At 46.3% G+C, this 14147-nt stretch overlaps 1 protein-coding gene across 4 annotated transcripts in view; it reads right to left on the bottom strand.

Annotated features, from left to right (window-relative positions):
• BCAR3 (BCAR3 adaptor protein, NSP family member) overlaps positions 1–14147 on the bottom strand; it is a 239727-nt gene that overhangs the window by 106735 nt on the left and 118845 nt on the right. For 2 of the 4 annotated variants that reach the window (XM_084757815.1, XM_084757816.1), the window contains exon 3: positions 8000–8067. In XM_084757815.1, coding sequence (XP_084613941.1) covers positions 8000–8045 — 46 coding nt within the window. In that variant the 5' untranslated portion in view covers positions 8046–8067. Of the gene's footprint in view, positions 1–4083; positions 4501–5196; positions 5217–7999; positions 8068–14147 lie in introns of those variants that run through there. The other 2 variants (XM_084757818.1, XM_084757817.1) reach the window with 2 other exon arrangements.

Here is a 14147-nt window from a genome sequence, read left to right as displayed (position 1 = left end):
ATCCGGCAAGGCCAGGGAATCTTGAAGGCTCTGCCCAAGTGTCTGGACTTGACCAGTGAGTGTTAGGAGGGATCCCGTCTGTAACTTGTAGGTGACCCTGTTAAGGGAAGTCAGAGGCATCACTCAGACAGGTGACAGTAAACCATGAAGAACTCTGACCTCAGGAAGTGGCCAAGAGAAAGGACGGGACAGAGTGAAGAATCATTAGAGGCCCAAGCAAGGTCTCAAGTTGGAAGGAAGGAAGGAAGGAAGGAAGGAAGGAAGGAAGGAAGGAAGGAAGCCATGGCCATGGGAGGATGGCGTGATGCTGTAGCACAACAAGGGCTTTTCAGGAGGGAGCCATGCAAGAGCTCACCAACTGGAGCTGTGAGGCACTGGGGCCCAGCTAGGTGGTGAAGGAGGTTAGACTCTATCATGCTAGACATGGATCCAGAAGGAGTCATCAACACAAAGGGAACAAACCAGGGCACTTATTAGGATCACCTATGAGAGCAGGTGTGAAGCATCTGCCACACTACCGGAGACCATCAACACAGCATGAAACGCATCCTTGCTTCTCACCATGGCTGCCTCAAGCCTATTGGGACCAACGCAGAAAATGAGTTCTGAGAATACAAACACCTAGGGCTCAGTCTGGCTGCTGTGTAAGGATCCTATAAGGACTGCTTACAGTGTGGCCCAACCACAACCCAGATCCTAAAATCAGAATCTCTGTTGGTAGGACACTAGCATCAGCATTTCCAAAGCTCTACAGCGTTTCCCAATCTGGAGCCAGGCTTGAGAAGCACCGCACTGGGGAGTCTCTTTGGTAGAGGGTACCTTTCACTTTAACTGTCTACCTGGGAAACAGAATCAAATAAATGGTGGAAGGCCTCAAATATGGCTGATATTGTACTAAGTCTTTGAAACAAACAAACAAAAAAACAATTAGAAATGATCCCTGACTTCACCAGGTTAGTATTTTATACAGGAAGCTGACAGAAAAAGGAAATGTTGGGGGGCTGGGGAGATGGCTCCATGATTAAGATTATTGGCTGTTCTTCCAGAAGTCCCGGGTTCAATCCCTAGCACCCACGTGGTAGCTCATGACTTACTACTATATCTCTAGTTCCAAGGGATCTGACACCCTCATGCAAGCATACATGTAGGCAAAACACCAATGCACATAAAATTAAAAGTAATTTTTTTAAAAAAAAGAGCAAACATTGGTATTTCCAAGCTTATTTTCACAGTTCAGAGGGATAACGTTTATCCATTCAAAATATTTTCTGGGGGCCTCCAGGGTACCAGAGGTAAATGTGTGATAAGGCTCTGCTCTCAAGAAGCCTGAATTGAGTCATGAGGAGTCCAAGCATACCCACATAAGCACAATAAACCAGGAAATACCCACATTATAAGTACCTCCCCCAAAAGACTCCAAGACAGAACAAAACGGAGAAAAATGATAGGACGCTGCCTGGAGGAAAAGATGGCTTTATGATATATGACAGTCTGGGAGGGTCTTTCTGAAGAGCTAATAACAGATCTGAGGGGGAAGATAAGGCACCAGGCAAGAAGAGATCTGAAGGCAGTTGCAGGCAGGGGAAGGATTCCAGCACAGCAAACACAGAAGGCTGAAATAAGTGGCCAGAATAGCTCCACGGGAGATTCTAACCGCTGCCTCCCCTGTATTCTTCGCTTGCAGATGTTTCTGTGCCGATCGATGCCAGCAGTCATTAAACCCTTCTTGTGTGCCATTTGGTCTTTTAACATCAAAACAGTATGACTCAGAGCCTGCATCCCCTGGAGCCAGTATTTACTACTTCTAACCTCAACCCTGCCTCGGCCATAATAGCTATGAGGTCTGGGGACAAGTTACACACCACTCTCTGACAGTCAGTGGGTCATTTGTGAAACATGTTAACAATCCCGTCTTCCTGGACTGTTGTGAAAATGAAATGTGATCACGTGTATGAAGCCCTTGATGCAACAGCAAGCAAGAGTGCACCTCCTCCAATCAGGGCAGGGGCCATGCACGTGTGCATAGCTTATGCGCTATGTCCCCACTGAAGTGGGAGTTCACACATCAAATTGCTGCAGGTGGAACGGGGAGGCCAAGGATGTTTCAACCCAGAACAGATGTAAGCACAGCAAGCCGAGAGGACATAGACGCCAAAGGGCACGGGCACCAAGTGAACCAACCACGCGCCGCACGCCTTCAAACAAACACCCGCAAAGACTTTGGCCTCCACCGCCAGATCCTGAAACACATACAAAGGTCACGTGCTCCATCTTGAGAGGAAAGTATGAGCCGCTGGGAATGCTGAGAAGACGAATGAGCCTCCCGGCAAACTCTCACAGCCTTGCAGCCTGCCTTCCTTCCTGACTCCGGTCAGCCAACGAGCTTTGAAAAGTTTATGAACTCTGTCCAACTCACTTGCTCTACAAAGATGGCTAGAACCAAACAACAAAATGTGATGACCTTGCAAGTTGAGGCAAAGCCCCACTCACTTGGATTTTTCTCTGGTTTCTGAAACAGGATAATTTCAAGTTAAACTCACACGTGGTCATCTATCGGAAGGCCCTTAAGAACTTTTATGCTTCAAGCTGGAAACCCCACTGCCTCAGCTGCCCTTACCCGACTATGACAGAGAATTTGCAATTCAAATCCGCGGTCCTATCTCCTTTGCAAAGTCTGACCAAGAGGGCAGATGGTCAGACCCCACAGATAAATTTGGCTTCTTCACTTAGAACGTTTGCCTGGCCTTAGGAATCGGGGGGCATCCTTTTGGTTTTTGAAGTAAACTTCTGAAGTCTAGCCAACCGACTGAAGTATGAATAATTCTTCCACGGATTGTATTTCAAGCAATACAGTGAAGGATTTACAGGGCAAGGTTCTTAAGCTTAGCACCCATCTGACAAAGCTGTTGTTTTTTGTTTTGTTCTGTTTTTTTTTTTTTTTTTTTTTTTTTAATCAATAGGAATTGAAATCTTGGCTACTCATCTTGGACGTGTCAGGCTTTTTAACAGCATTTGTGAGTGAGCCCGTGCTGGGCACTGAGAGAGCGTTTGGCATGGTAAACTGTTTACTTCTTGCTCGGGAGGCTTTCTGGCACACTTGCCGGTGGGCAGTGGGCTTCCCCCATGACCGAGAGCCCCCTTCTGGCTCTCTCCTGCACCGGGGAACACAGAATGGGATCGTGAGCTTCTAAACTGACCTTCTGGGGGTGGGGGTGGGGGCATGTACTTGCCTGTGGAACCTTGGGAGATAAGAGTCAAGGTTTAAAAGACTCTCTGAACTCAGGGCTCTACTTTCGGTGCCTAACTGCTGTAGGCAAAAACAGATTCGGGTTACTCCCCTTTTCAACTTGCCTCAGGCAACTGTGAAACCTCAGTTCTGTGCAGCTGCCCTACAGCACGCGCTGCCTTTGCCAGCTGCCCTCCAATGAGTGTCTCCGCCTGATCAAACTTTTTAAGTGGCAGTAGACTAGGCGGGTAAAGGAAGATGGGCTGCGACCCGTCCCTCCCTCCTTTTGCCTTCCCCTCCCCGACTCAGGGGGAGCCACACAACCAACTATTCATTCTTTCTCAACAAAGGGAAGGCGAGGGGAGAGAGATGTTGTCAACAGTTACTGGGCAAGCTCCTTCACTTTTTTTTTTTTTTTTTTAATTTCCCAAGAGATTAGTGGAGAAAGCCTCAGGCTTTCAGGCGTGCGTCCCGGCCGTCTCTGCTCCCTAGCTTAGACCGGCCTCCGGCAGACTGAGACTGAACTAGGAGGGGTCCAGAGGGGGTCCAGACAGAGGCTCCCAAGGCCAGCTCCGGGAAAGATACCGCCCCAGAGCCAACGAGTGGGGATGTTCGAGGCATATCACCACGCTCCACTCCCAAGAGCTCCCGGATCCGAGGACCGCGACCGCGAGGCTCAAGTCTCATCCCCACTTTGTCCACCCCCACTCCCACGCCAAATCTGCGGGGGAGGGAGGGAGGAGGGGAGGAGGGAGTAAAAACACTCGCGGGCTGCGCTCTTCTCCGAGCCTAACTTTTCTCTAAAGAACTTCTAGTCCAATCTCCGTTAAGGTCAGGAACGCGCGGTGCACACTCACCTCCCCGCGCGCGCTCGGAGTCCCGGGTTGCGGCTCAGCGCCGGGCTGCCCGCACCGCACAGCAGTTGCTCCGGGAGCTGGGGTGGCTCATGGTCCGCGGGCGTCCGCCGAGAGGCCGGCGCGCCTGGCCGGTGCGCACCACGGTTCCGTTCCGGCTCCTGCCTGGCCCGGCGGCGGCAGGCGCAGCTCTGAGCCCGCGGCGCGCTCTCTAGCTCTCAACTGGTGATTTGCGGCTTCGCGGCCCCACCCCGCCCAGCCGATTCGCCCGGCTGGGCCGAACCCCCCGCGACATTTACATTCGGTGACCTCGTCTGGCTCTCCTCGGCTGGGATTTGAGAGTTTTGACTCCCCCTTAACTCCCCCGAGAAGCTAGACTTCAAGTGTAGCTAGACCTCTCTTCCTAACAGAACTTCTTCGCTCAATCGGACAGCCTCGCCTAATCCACTCCTCTCGGCGCCTCCACCCCCACCCCAGGCGTTATTTAATTACCCAGCAGATCTGCGGCTCTGCAGACACCTGGCTGACTTTCAATTTAAAGGGCTTTGATGGGACAAAGAGCGAGGTAACCACAGTGAAAGAGTCTGGGAACAGGCAAATCAATCACTCTCTCACACGCGCGCTTGGGAAGGCAAGTGGGTGGAGGTGCACGCAGTACTAGGTGGTTTCTTGAGGCGACCCATGCTAGCAGTTATCAAAACCTAGTTATAAAGGCACCGAAACCGCACGCAGGCAGACAAAAGAACCAGTGAACCAGAGACACACCTGCACTGTGGCTTGATTTATGTCAGTTATTGGTGTGGTGAGCTGGCGACGGTACACTTCAGTAAAAGACACTAGGTCATGGAGTCACCCCACCCGCAACCCAAATCAAATCCTGGTGGCTTTTATATCTAAATATAAAAGGTAAAATGGTAACACTAAAATAATAATAATAATAATAATAATAATAATAATAATAATAATAATAATAATAACGAAACTTGCTGTAAAGATTCCTTAAATACACTAAGTATTAACTATAAACTAAAACTGCTCATTGACATAATTGACATTAAGAGCTCCCACGCCATGAATGAAAACGCAAATCACAGACAAAACATAAGCAATACATACATCCAATAAAGGAATGTGTACCGAAAATATAAGGACCACCTTTGCATCAGGAAACTCAACCGGGAACTGGCAAGGTCTTTTTATTTACACAGTGCCCTAGTCTGCTTCTCCATTGCTGTGCCAGATGCTATGACCAAGAGTAACTTGTGAGAGGAAAATTGTGGTTTTGGCTTACGAGTTACTGTCTGCCATGGGGGAAGGTAAGGCAGGAACTCAATCAGAGACCTCGGAGGAATAAGGCTAATTGGCCTTGTTCTCCACAGTTGCTTCAACTTTTATTTGCAATTCAGACCCACCTGCCCAGGGGTGGCACCACCCACCCACACCCTCCCACACCAATCATTAATCAAGAAAAGAGCTCACAGCGATGCCCACAGGCCAATCTGATGGAGGTATTTCCTCTTCTTAGTTCCCTCTCCCTAGGCGACTCTGGACTAGTGGTTCTCAACCTGTGGGTTGCGACCCCAAGGGGTGCGGGGGTCACATATCAGATACCCCGCACATCAGATGTTTGCATTACAATTCATAACAGTAGCAAAAATCACAGTTACCAAGGAGCCACAAAATAATTTTATGGTGGGGGGGGGTCACCACAACATGAGGAACTGTACTAAAACGTCACAGCATTAGAACGCTTGAGAACCACTGTTCTAGGTTGTTCAAACTGACAAACTGACAAAACTAACCTGCACAAATGGGCAACTGGATGAAACCAGGAAAGCAATACATGGTGGCAACCAGAAGTTCATCAAGGATAAATCTTTAAAATGAGCCAAATGATTCTGCAGCTAAAGATGGGGTGAGGTGAACAATCTACAGACAGCTTTAACAACTGCCTCAGGAAGCCAGGTGTGGAGGCGCATGCCTTTAATCCCAGCACTAGGGAGGCAGAGGCAGGTGGATCACTGTGAGTTGAGGCCAGCCTGGTCTACAAAGTGAATCCAGGACAGCCAAGGCTACACAGAGAAATCCTGTCTTGAAAAACCAAAAAACCAAAACAAAACAAAACAAAACAAAACAAAAAACAAAAACAAAAACCCAACAGCCTCAAGAATTTAAAACAAAACCAAAGCACAAACAACCAATCAACTTGAACTTTCTGGGTTTGGGATGGGGTGGGGGGAGGGATCCTATCAGTTTATGTAACACCATCAGTGAACCAATATACTGCCTTAAGGGCATTCTGGGAGGAGCAGAAAAAGAGACAGTGGAAGAAGATGTCCTGACTCTGGACTAAGGAAGGAACATCCAGAGAATGTTGCCCTGATTAAGTATAAGCACAAGCTCTCTCTTACAGTGGAGCCCTTACAGTTACTTATTTTATACATTATATTTATACATTTACATTATATACTTTAAAAAGCAGAGTCCTGGCATTTATTGGTATATATATTAACAACACAATAACTCCTTTTAAAACTACGCCCCACCCCCATGTCGCTGTTGAAAGAGCCACTGGTTTTAGTTTTGCTTTGAAGTAGCCTTAAAAAAAAAAAAAACCTGGTTCCAGAACATTAAGTTTGTTCCAGTAGATTCCGAGGCCAAGTCAGCAGAAGGCTTTATAACACAGTATCCAAAAGCCCTGGCCTTGTCTGTGGGTACAAGATTGTAAACGGCCACTTGTAACAGCGCAGTCACTACACTTCCCTCTCCCAAGGTGAGACTCCACTACAGCACTCACAGTGCATCAGCGGACACAGAAGCCCTGGTCTGGTCTGCTAACCTCCGCCCTCCCTACCCCGGCACCCCCCCCACCCCTGCAGCATCGAATCTGCTGACCTCTGCCCCCCCACCCCCCCACACACCCCCCGCAGCATTGGGCGGTTGTCCTTCACTGTTTACTGCTCACTGACAAACAAATGGGGCCTCAAAGATGTGAATACCATTTTGTAAGACTTTACATAGGCCTCTTACCTTTCTTTGTCAAGTTTAATTTTCCTTTCTAACTGTAAGAACATATTATTGATGAGATGCCTCTCATAGCCATTGAATATGTGTGGATTGCCACACTGTAATCGGAATTAATGAGAGTGCATTTTAATAGAATAAAAGAGTAATATATTTTTTGGCTAGGAAGTGTGCACATAAGCCACAAATTAACACTCTCTCTCTCTCTCTCTCTCTCTCTCTCACACACACACACACACACACACACACACACACACACACACACACCCAGAAAGAGAGGCATGCACAAAGTTGTTCCTCATTACCCATGCAAGGAAAAGCTCTAAGAGAACCCACAATGTCCCCTTTATGGAAAATGGTATAGTACTTACATATCTGGGTGCTCCAAACCCTCTATAGCTTATAGTACCAAATATAATACAAATGTTATGCATATACTTGTTAAGTTGCATTGTTTAGAGAGTAAGAACATATTCTCACTTATTTTATTAACATATATTAATTATACAAAATTATGATCTTCTCCATGACATTTTCATATGTGAGTATAATAATTACATTCACCTTCCTCCTTTAATCCTCTGTTTCCCACCCGCCCCTCCTATTTCCCAACTACAGATTCCTTTTTATAAAGACAGGGTCTCGTGTAGTGCAGGCTGGCTTGGAATTTACTATATGGTCCTCCTGCCTCCCCACCAGTCCTGGCATCACAGGACTGTGTGCTACCGTTTCTGGTTTATACAAGGCTGGGAACTGAACGCTAGGCAAAACCTCTCCCATCCGGGCGCACCCCTAACTCGCCCAGGTGTACTTTTCTGACATTTTAAAGATGTATTTGTTTTATGATGTATGTGAAGGCTTTGCCTGCATGAGTGTATGTGCATCGTGTCCGTACCTGGTGCTGGGATGGAGCAGAAGGTGGCACCAGATTCCCTGGACATTTATCTTGTCTCCAAGCCGTACCTGGTACAAAGAATACTGCAGTGAATAAAATATACAAGTATTATCCACGCAACGCAGTTTCACAATTAAAAATTATTCTGATTTTTAAGATATATGCTTTTTTTTAAAAACTGTGATAAATAATGGCACTTGCTTTCCAGAGGAATTATGCCAACTTATAAATGACAGAAAACGCCAGCCTGATCAGAAGGTGTTCTTAAACTCTGGGATTTTCATCAACTTGTCAAGTAAAATGTGAACGTAAGGAATTTCTAGTTTGCATTTTGCTTATAAAAAATGAGGGTACTTATATTTTCAAGCTTACTAGTCTTTTGTTTTTCTGTTTCTGAGTTTACATTCCTCTTTTTTTTTTTTCCACAAAAGTTATTTTACTTTATGTGTCCTGAGTGTTATGTCTGTGTACCGTGTGCATGCCTGGTGTCCAAGGAAATCAGATAAGGGTGTTAGATCCTCTGGAGACAGAGTTGAAAGCCACCAGGAGGGTACTGAGAGTCACATCCAGGTCCTCTGCAAGAGCAACAAGTGTTTTTAGCTACTGAATCAACAATTCTCTAGATCCTCATAGTCCTATTAAAAAAACTCCATCTGTGGAGGTCTTTTCTAGGGTCTCTTTCCATATTAGGAAGTTTAGCTTTTCATGGTATGAGCTGTAAAATTTTTTTTCTATGATAACTTTTTTTTTTTTGGTTTTTCAGAGTCTCTCCATGTAGCCTTGGCTGTCCTGGACTCACTTTGTAGACCAGGTTAGCCTCGAACTCACAATGATCTACCTGCCTCTGCCTCCCGAGTGCTGGGATTAAAGGCATGCACCACCACGCCCAGCCTTCTATGATCACTTTTTTACAGAGATGTAAGGCAGCACTCAGAATAGTGAGCTGAGGTGTGGGTGTTGATCAGAAGGCTGTGACAATAGTCCTATTGTCACACAACAAGGGCTCTCACTTGGCTGGTGGTAGTGGGAACAGGAGTGAAGGACCGAAGTTATTACCAAGGAATAAATTGACAAGAATCAGTGACCTGTTAATGATAACAGCCACAGTGGGTTGACAAGTGACGCCAGGCAAGCGTAGTTAAATGAGTCGTTCAAACTCACATGGGAAGTACATGGCAAAGTAAGGCTAACCCTTGGTCTGTCCACCCCCAGCTGCCGGGCAGGGGAAAGGGAAATGATCAAAGTCTTCAGTCCACGTGAGTAGTGCTTAGCTTGACGACAGATGCAGACGCCTGGGAACAGCTGCCTCTGACCATGGAGACATGTGCTTAGGTCTAGGAACACGGGGAGTTTTTCAAAGTTTCTTCTGTGACCGTTCTCCCTACTTCTCTCTGTCAAAAGGGGTGGCATTGCCCCCCCCCCCCGCCCCTGTGTTGCTGATGGGAAGCAGACTAAATAGCAGTCCCAGTTCAGTTATCCTGCCCTGAAAGAAAGCCTTCCTTTGCTCATACCGTGGGTCAGGGTCCCCAGTGACACGTGCACAGAGCTCCTTTCCCTTCCTTGAATTTGTTGCTGTTGCTAGTTATATATTTGCTTTTGTTATTGCTGTTTAATATGTCTTGCGCTATAGAATGTGTGGCCTGTGTTTGGATCTGACTTTGTTTTGTTCTTAGCAAGGGGCCTGGCCTAGAATTATTACTCAGTACTTGTGGAGTGAATAAATGAACTCCAGACTACAGGTCCTTTGGCCTTTTATCCTTTACCCCGTTCTAAAGCTCCCCGCAGGCTGGATAAATGGAATGCTATGTTGGCTGTGCCCTTAAACAGGCTTAGGATTCACACTGCTTCGGGCTACGTGCTAGCTTTTACCTGCTGTTTTAGACAGGGAGATCTTTAGCGGCCTTGGTCCCGGAAAGAGTTGTTGAAAGGTCAACACTCTAACGACTTCAGGGCTGAGCAGGAAGCTTGGTCAGGGAAGACTCAGCCTGGAGTTGATCCACAACTTTGGGGATCCACAAAGGAATTTGTTGAGTCCTGTCCCATGACATCATGCATTGACTGGCAGCTGCAGGAGGCACAGGGCAAACTGCACATTAAGCTAGAATGATTTGCAGAGTCCAAGCGGGGGGGTGGGGGGGGGAGTGGGGGGGGGCAGGGGGGGGGACAAGAGATGCGGGCAGCTACGACGCTAGGGCCCAAATAGAAAGCCCAAATGTTCACAATTGCAGAAAGAGTGACAACGAAGACCCTGACATTTATATATGACAAATCAGTGACACGAGGACCTGTCAGCTCTGATGAAGACTATGGCAGCAAGGTTTGCAGTATTTTCCAGAACATTCCCCCTCTAGGTTCCTGCCATGGATTTGGTGCCGTGGCAACCCCCAGTCTACTAAGCTGGGCAGTCAGTCTGCTTCCAAGAGGCTGGCAGAACAGCTGTTTACTCGTTGCCACATTGGCCAGAGAACTCATGGCATGAGGGCTATGGCTTAATGGGCCTCACTCAGTCCTTACTGAATAGTGAGAGGGTGAAAGAAATGTGCCTAGCAACAAGGGCTCATATTCTATTCAAGGCCCATTTAAACCTGCTTGTCCGTGTTTGACCCGGCCACTTCAGGACTTGTCCTCATCACTGAAGTCTGTACGGTGTTCTCTCTCTCTCTCTCTCTCTCTCTCTCTCTCTCTCTCTCTCTCTCTCTCGTGTGTGTGTGTGTGTGTGTGTGTGTGTGTGTGTGTGTGTGTGTGTGTTTGGGGTTTTGTTTTGTTTTGTTTCTGAAATACAGTCTTGCTATGTAGCCCAAGCTGACCTGACCACATGAGCGCTGGGATTCCGAGGTTACCATTTACTTTCCTGGTCTTATTACTAGCTTTTCATTAATCTGCTTCTTAACTAATTCAACATTCAGAAGGGAAATCAAGCAAAAATGTCTCTGGGTAATTATGGAATTCCAAATGCTTTAAATTTTCTCTCTCTTTTTTTTTTTTTACAGCCTTCCCTTTCAAGTTTTTCTTCTCTTCTAGTAAGCATCTTTATTTGAAACATTACTTAAGAAGCCAAGTCATTGTTCATGTTCCACCAGGAAGCATGCCTAATCTGGGAGCTAGGAAGCGGGAAATTGTGCCAGGGCTTCCTATCAAAGTGAGCAAGAAAACTTGCTGAAGCAGAGGGTCCCTGTACTGTGGGACTCGGAGACCACAGTGGAGATTGGTGATGCTCATGAAAATGAAGGAGAGGGTGGGATTTCAAATATGCTTGTAACATGTATCTATCCATTTAACTATGGAAAATCAGAGGGAACAAATGTATACGAACTCCAGTGATGGCCACTTGACCATCTGATGTAAAAGAGGCTCTGTCTAAGCCATGTGTTGCCCCCGTGGAGAGACAGGGTGGGTGGTGGTGAGATGAGCTGCTTAGCCCTAGGACAAAAGGAATATGGGTAGATGGAAGAAACGCAGCCATCAGCCCCGCTAATACAGAAGAGCCAGACTGACACAACCCCTCCGACCTGTGTAGACATACTAATCGATTCCCAAGAGCAAAGTTGACTTTTGAGGTGTTCCCTTCACCTGAGCATGCTAATGTTTAAATTTGAAGACATTTATGGCGGTTTCATTTGCAAGGTGTCCGCAGTGATTAAATTATAGCTCATCCATACCGTGGCACAGACAAGAGTATGGTGTTTCCATACTATGGCGGCCGACAAGAGCACAGCGAAAGAGAAACAGCCGTGAAGTAGGAAATGAAAGGTAAACAAAACAGACACACATAGGCCTTTCAGACAGGGGCTATGACACATGTCTGTGATTCCATCTACCTGGCAGGCAGAGGCGGGATGCTAGCTTGAACCCAGCTCTTTGAAGTGCACACCTCAGGAATATGGCAAGGCTCTGTCTTATTTTTTTCTTAATGCCTCTTTAATATCTAAAAACAAATTTATGTATCAGTGTGCATTTGTGTGGGAGTGTGTAGACTGCATTAGAGACCCAGACAGCCTGAGACGTCTTCCCATCAGATAGTCTGACAAAGTGAAATTGATGAGTGAGCAAAAGGGACTTTCCTGTTTCCTTCACGTTTTCCTACGCTGTCTGATTCCTCCTTGCAATGAACACCAACTGCCTTTACAATTAAAAATAATGGACACAGCACTCACTATGTACAGATACTGTTCCGAGAGCCTTATATAATTAAATCCTTGGATTATGAAAACATCCCACTGAGTTGACTACCCAAGTGCTTTACCTCTGACTTATATACAGAGCTCTTTCTTTTTCTTTTCTTTTTTTTTTTTTTTTTCAAAGATGCAGGGTCTCACCAAGTTGTTTTGCTAGCCACGATCTCATCCTGTAACTGGAGCAGACCTGATCCTCCTGCCTCAGCCTCCTGTGTATCTGGAATTACAAGCCTGTTCCACCAGTCCTGGTGAGGTGGAACTATTCGTGTCCCCTTCCCAGGATTGAGGACAGTTTCTGTCCAGGTATCAGAACAGTAGGCGAAGGAGCTGAGCTTTGAACTGAGGCCAGCTGGCCCAGACTTTGTGCTCTTAATGACGAGGTTGTAATGCCTCAAGATGATTAAATAAACAATAGCACTGCTTTCATGGACTGGACACATCTGGTTTTGAATCCTAGTATCTTGCTACTTAACTGTGACATTCTTAGCAACTTTCTTACTTTTCCTCAGTTTTCCCACCTATAAGTGGTGATGGTGGTTACATCCTTTGTGACACTCCTGTGACGACTACACATGCCATCTTGAATCCTAGTTAGTGAGCATTTGACAATCTGTTTTCTCTATTTAAATAGAATTATTAGTTCTTTAACTTATTAATTTTATTGACTGTTTTCTTGATGGTGCTTAGTGCCTCAAGGAAAAGTGGACAGAGGGTGTTGGGAAAGCAACGATATGACTGAAAAATGGGAGATGCAGAATTAACACCTCAGTGGGGTCTGAGAGTCTTCAGCCTTTTTCCCCCAAGAAAGCATGAATATTGTTCATCTGACCACAGATGAACCACAGAATGTGTCCCATGGCACAGCTATCCTTCTACACCTTTGTCACTCACTCACAACACCCTGCATCTGCTAAAATGTGGACTAAAGTCCATACCTACGAACATCCCTGTGGTGTCCTACGATGGAGGAAATTTAAGTGTATGTGGAGACCCAAGGTTCTCAGGCACCCCCACCTCCCAACACACACTGTGTTTGAAATGGTTAAATATACTGCTTTGGGAAAGAGAGATATGCCCAAGAAAGCAGAAATGTCAAATGAACCCATTTCACATGAGTTTTAAAGACATTCCAGGGACCTAAAGACATGGCGTCACACTTATGAGCCATTTGCTGTCCTTTCAGAAGACCTGAGTCCAGTTCCCAGGACCCACGTGGTGGCTCACAACCATCTGTAACTCTGGTTTCAGACATAATATGTTCTCTTCTGGCCTCCGCAGGTACCAGGCATCCAAGTGTTGCACAGACATACATGCAGACAAAACATATATAAAATAAAACCCTCCTGGAATAAAAGGTTTGCTGCACTCTTTTTTGAACATGCTTTGAAAATGCCACAATGAAAAGTTAACATAAGTGGGTGGGGGTTTTGTTGTTGTTGTTGTTTATTTGTTTTTTTAACAAGCCCTTTGGAATACAAGTGAGCAAAATGGTATTGGATGGAGACAAGCTTGTGTCTGGTAACTCCTTTTTAAAAATAAGTTTTCATTGTATATATGCATGAAATACTCAAAGAAAAATGCATTTTAATATATGGCCCTTTGTTGTAAGTACCAGCATCCCAGTGCAAAAGAGCTGGGACAACAGGGTAGAAGCCTGGGTAAGGTCATCAGTTTGGTTTTTTTCCTCTCTTGTTTCCTCCTCATGGGAACCCCTCCCTCCCCATCACAAGTGTGTGTGGGTGAGTGTGCAAGCACACTGGAGTTAGTGTGGGACACTCCTCTTGGGCAATGGCCATTAGGACAGTACTAAAGTTTCCAAAGGGTTACAGAGTCAAATGCAAGGAGTGTGATCCTCAGAATGTCGCGCCCTACGTGTGTGCAATGAGGTACAGAGCATCAAGTGTTCTGGAGGAGGAAACAGCCATGCTTACCATCACTGAGCTCAGACCTACTCATCTATCACTTCATGAGTC

The sequence above is a fragment of the Acomys minous genome (assembly GCF_964271855.1).
Source record: "Acomys minous genome assembly, chromosome: 14".
Lineage (NCBI taxonomy): Eukaryota > Metazoa > Chordata > Mammalia > Rodentia > Muridae > Acomys > Acomys minous.
Note: the sequence above shows the minus strand (reverse complement) of the source record. Positions and strands in the feature narration are given on the sequence as shown.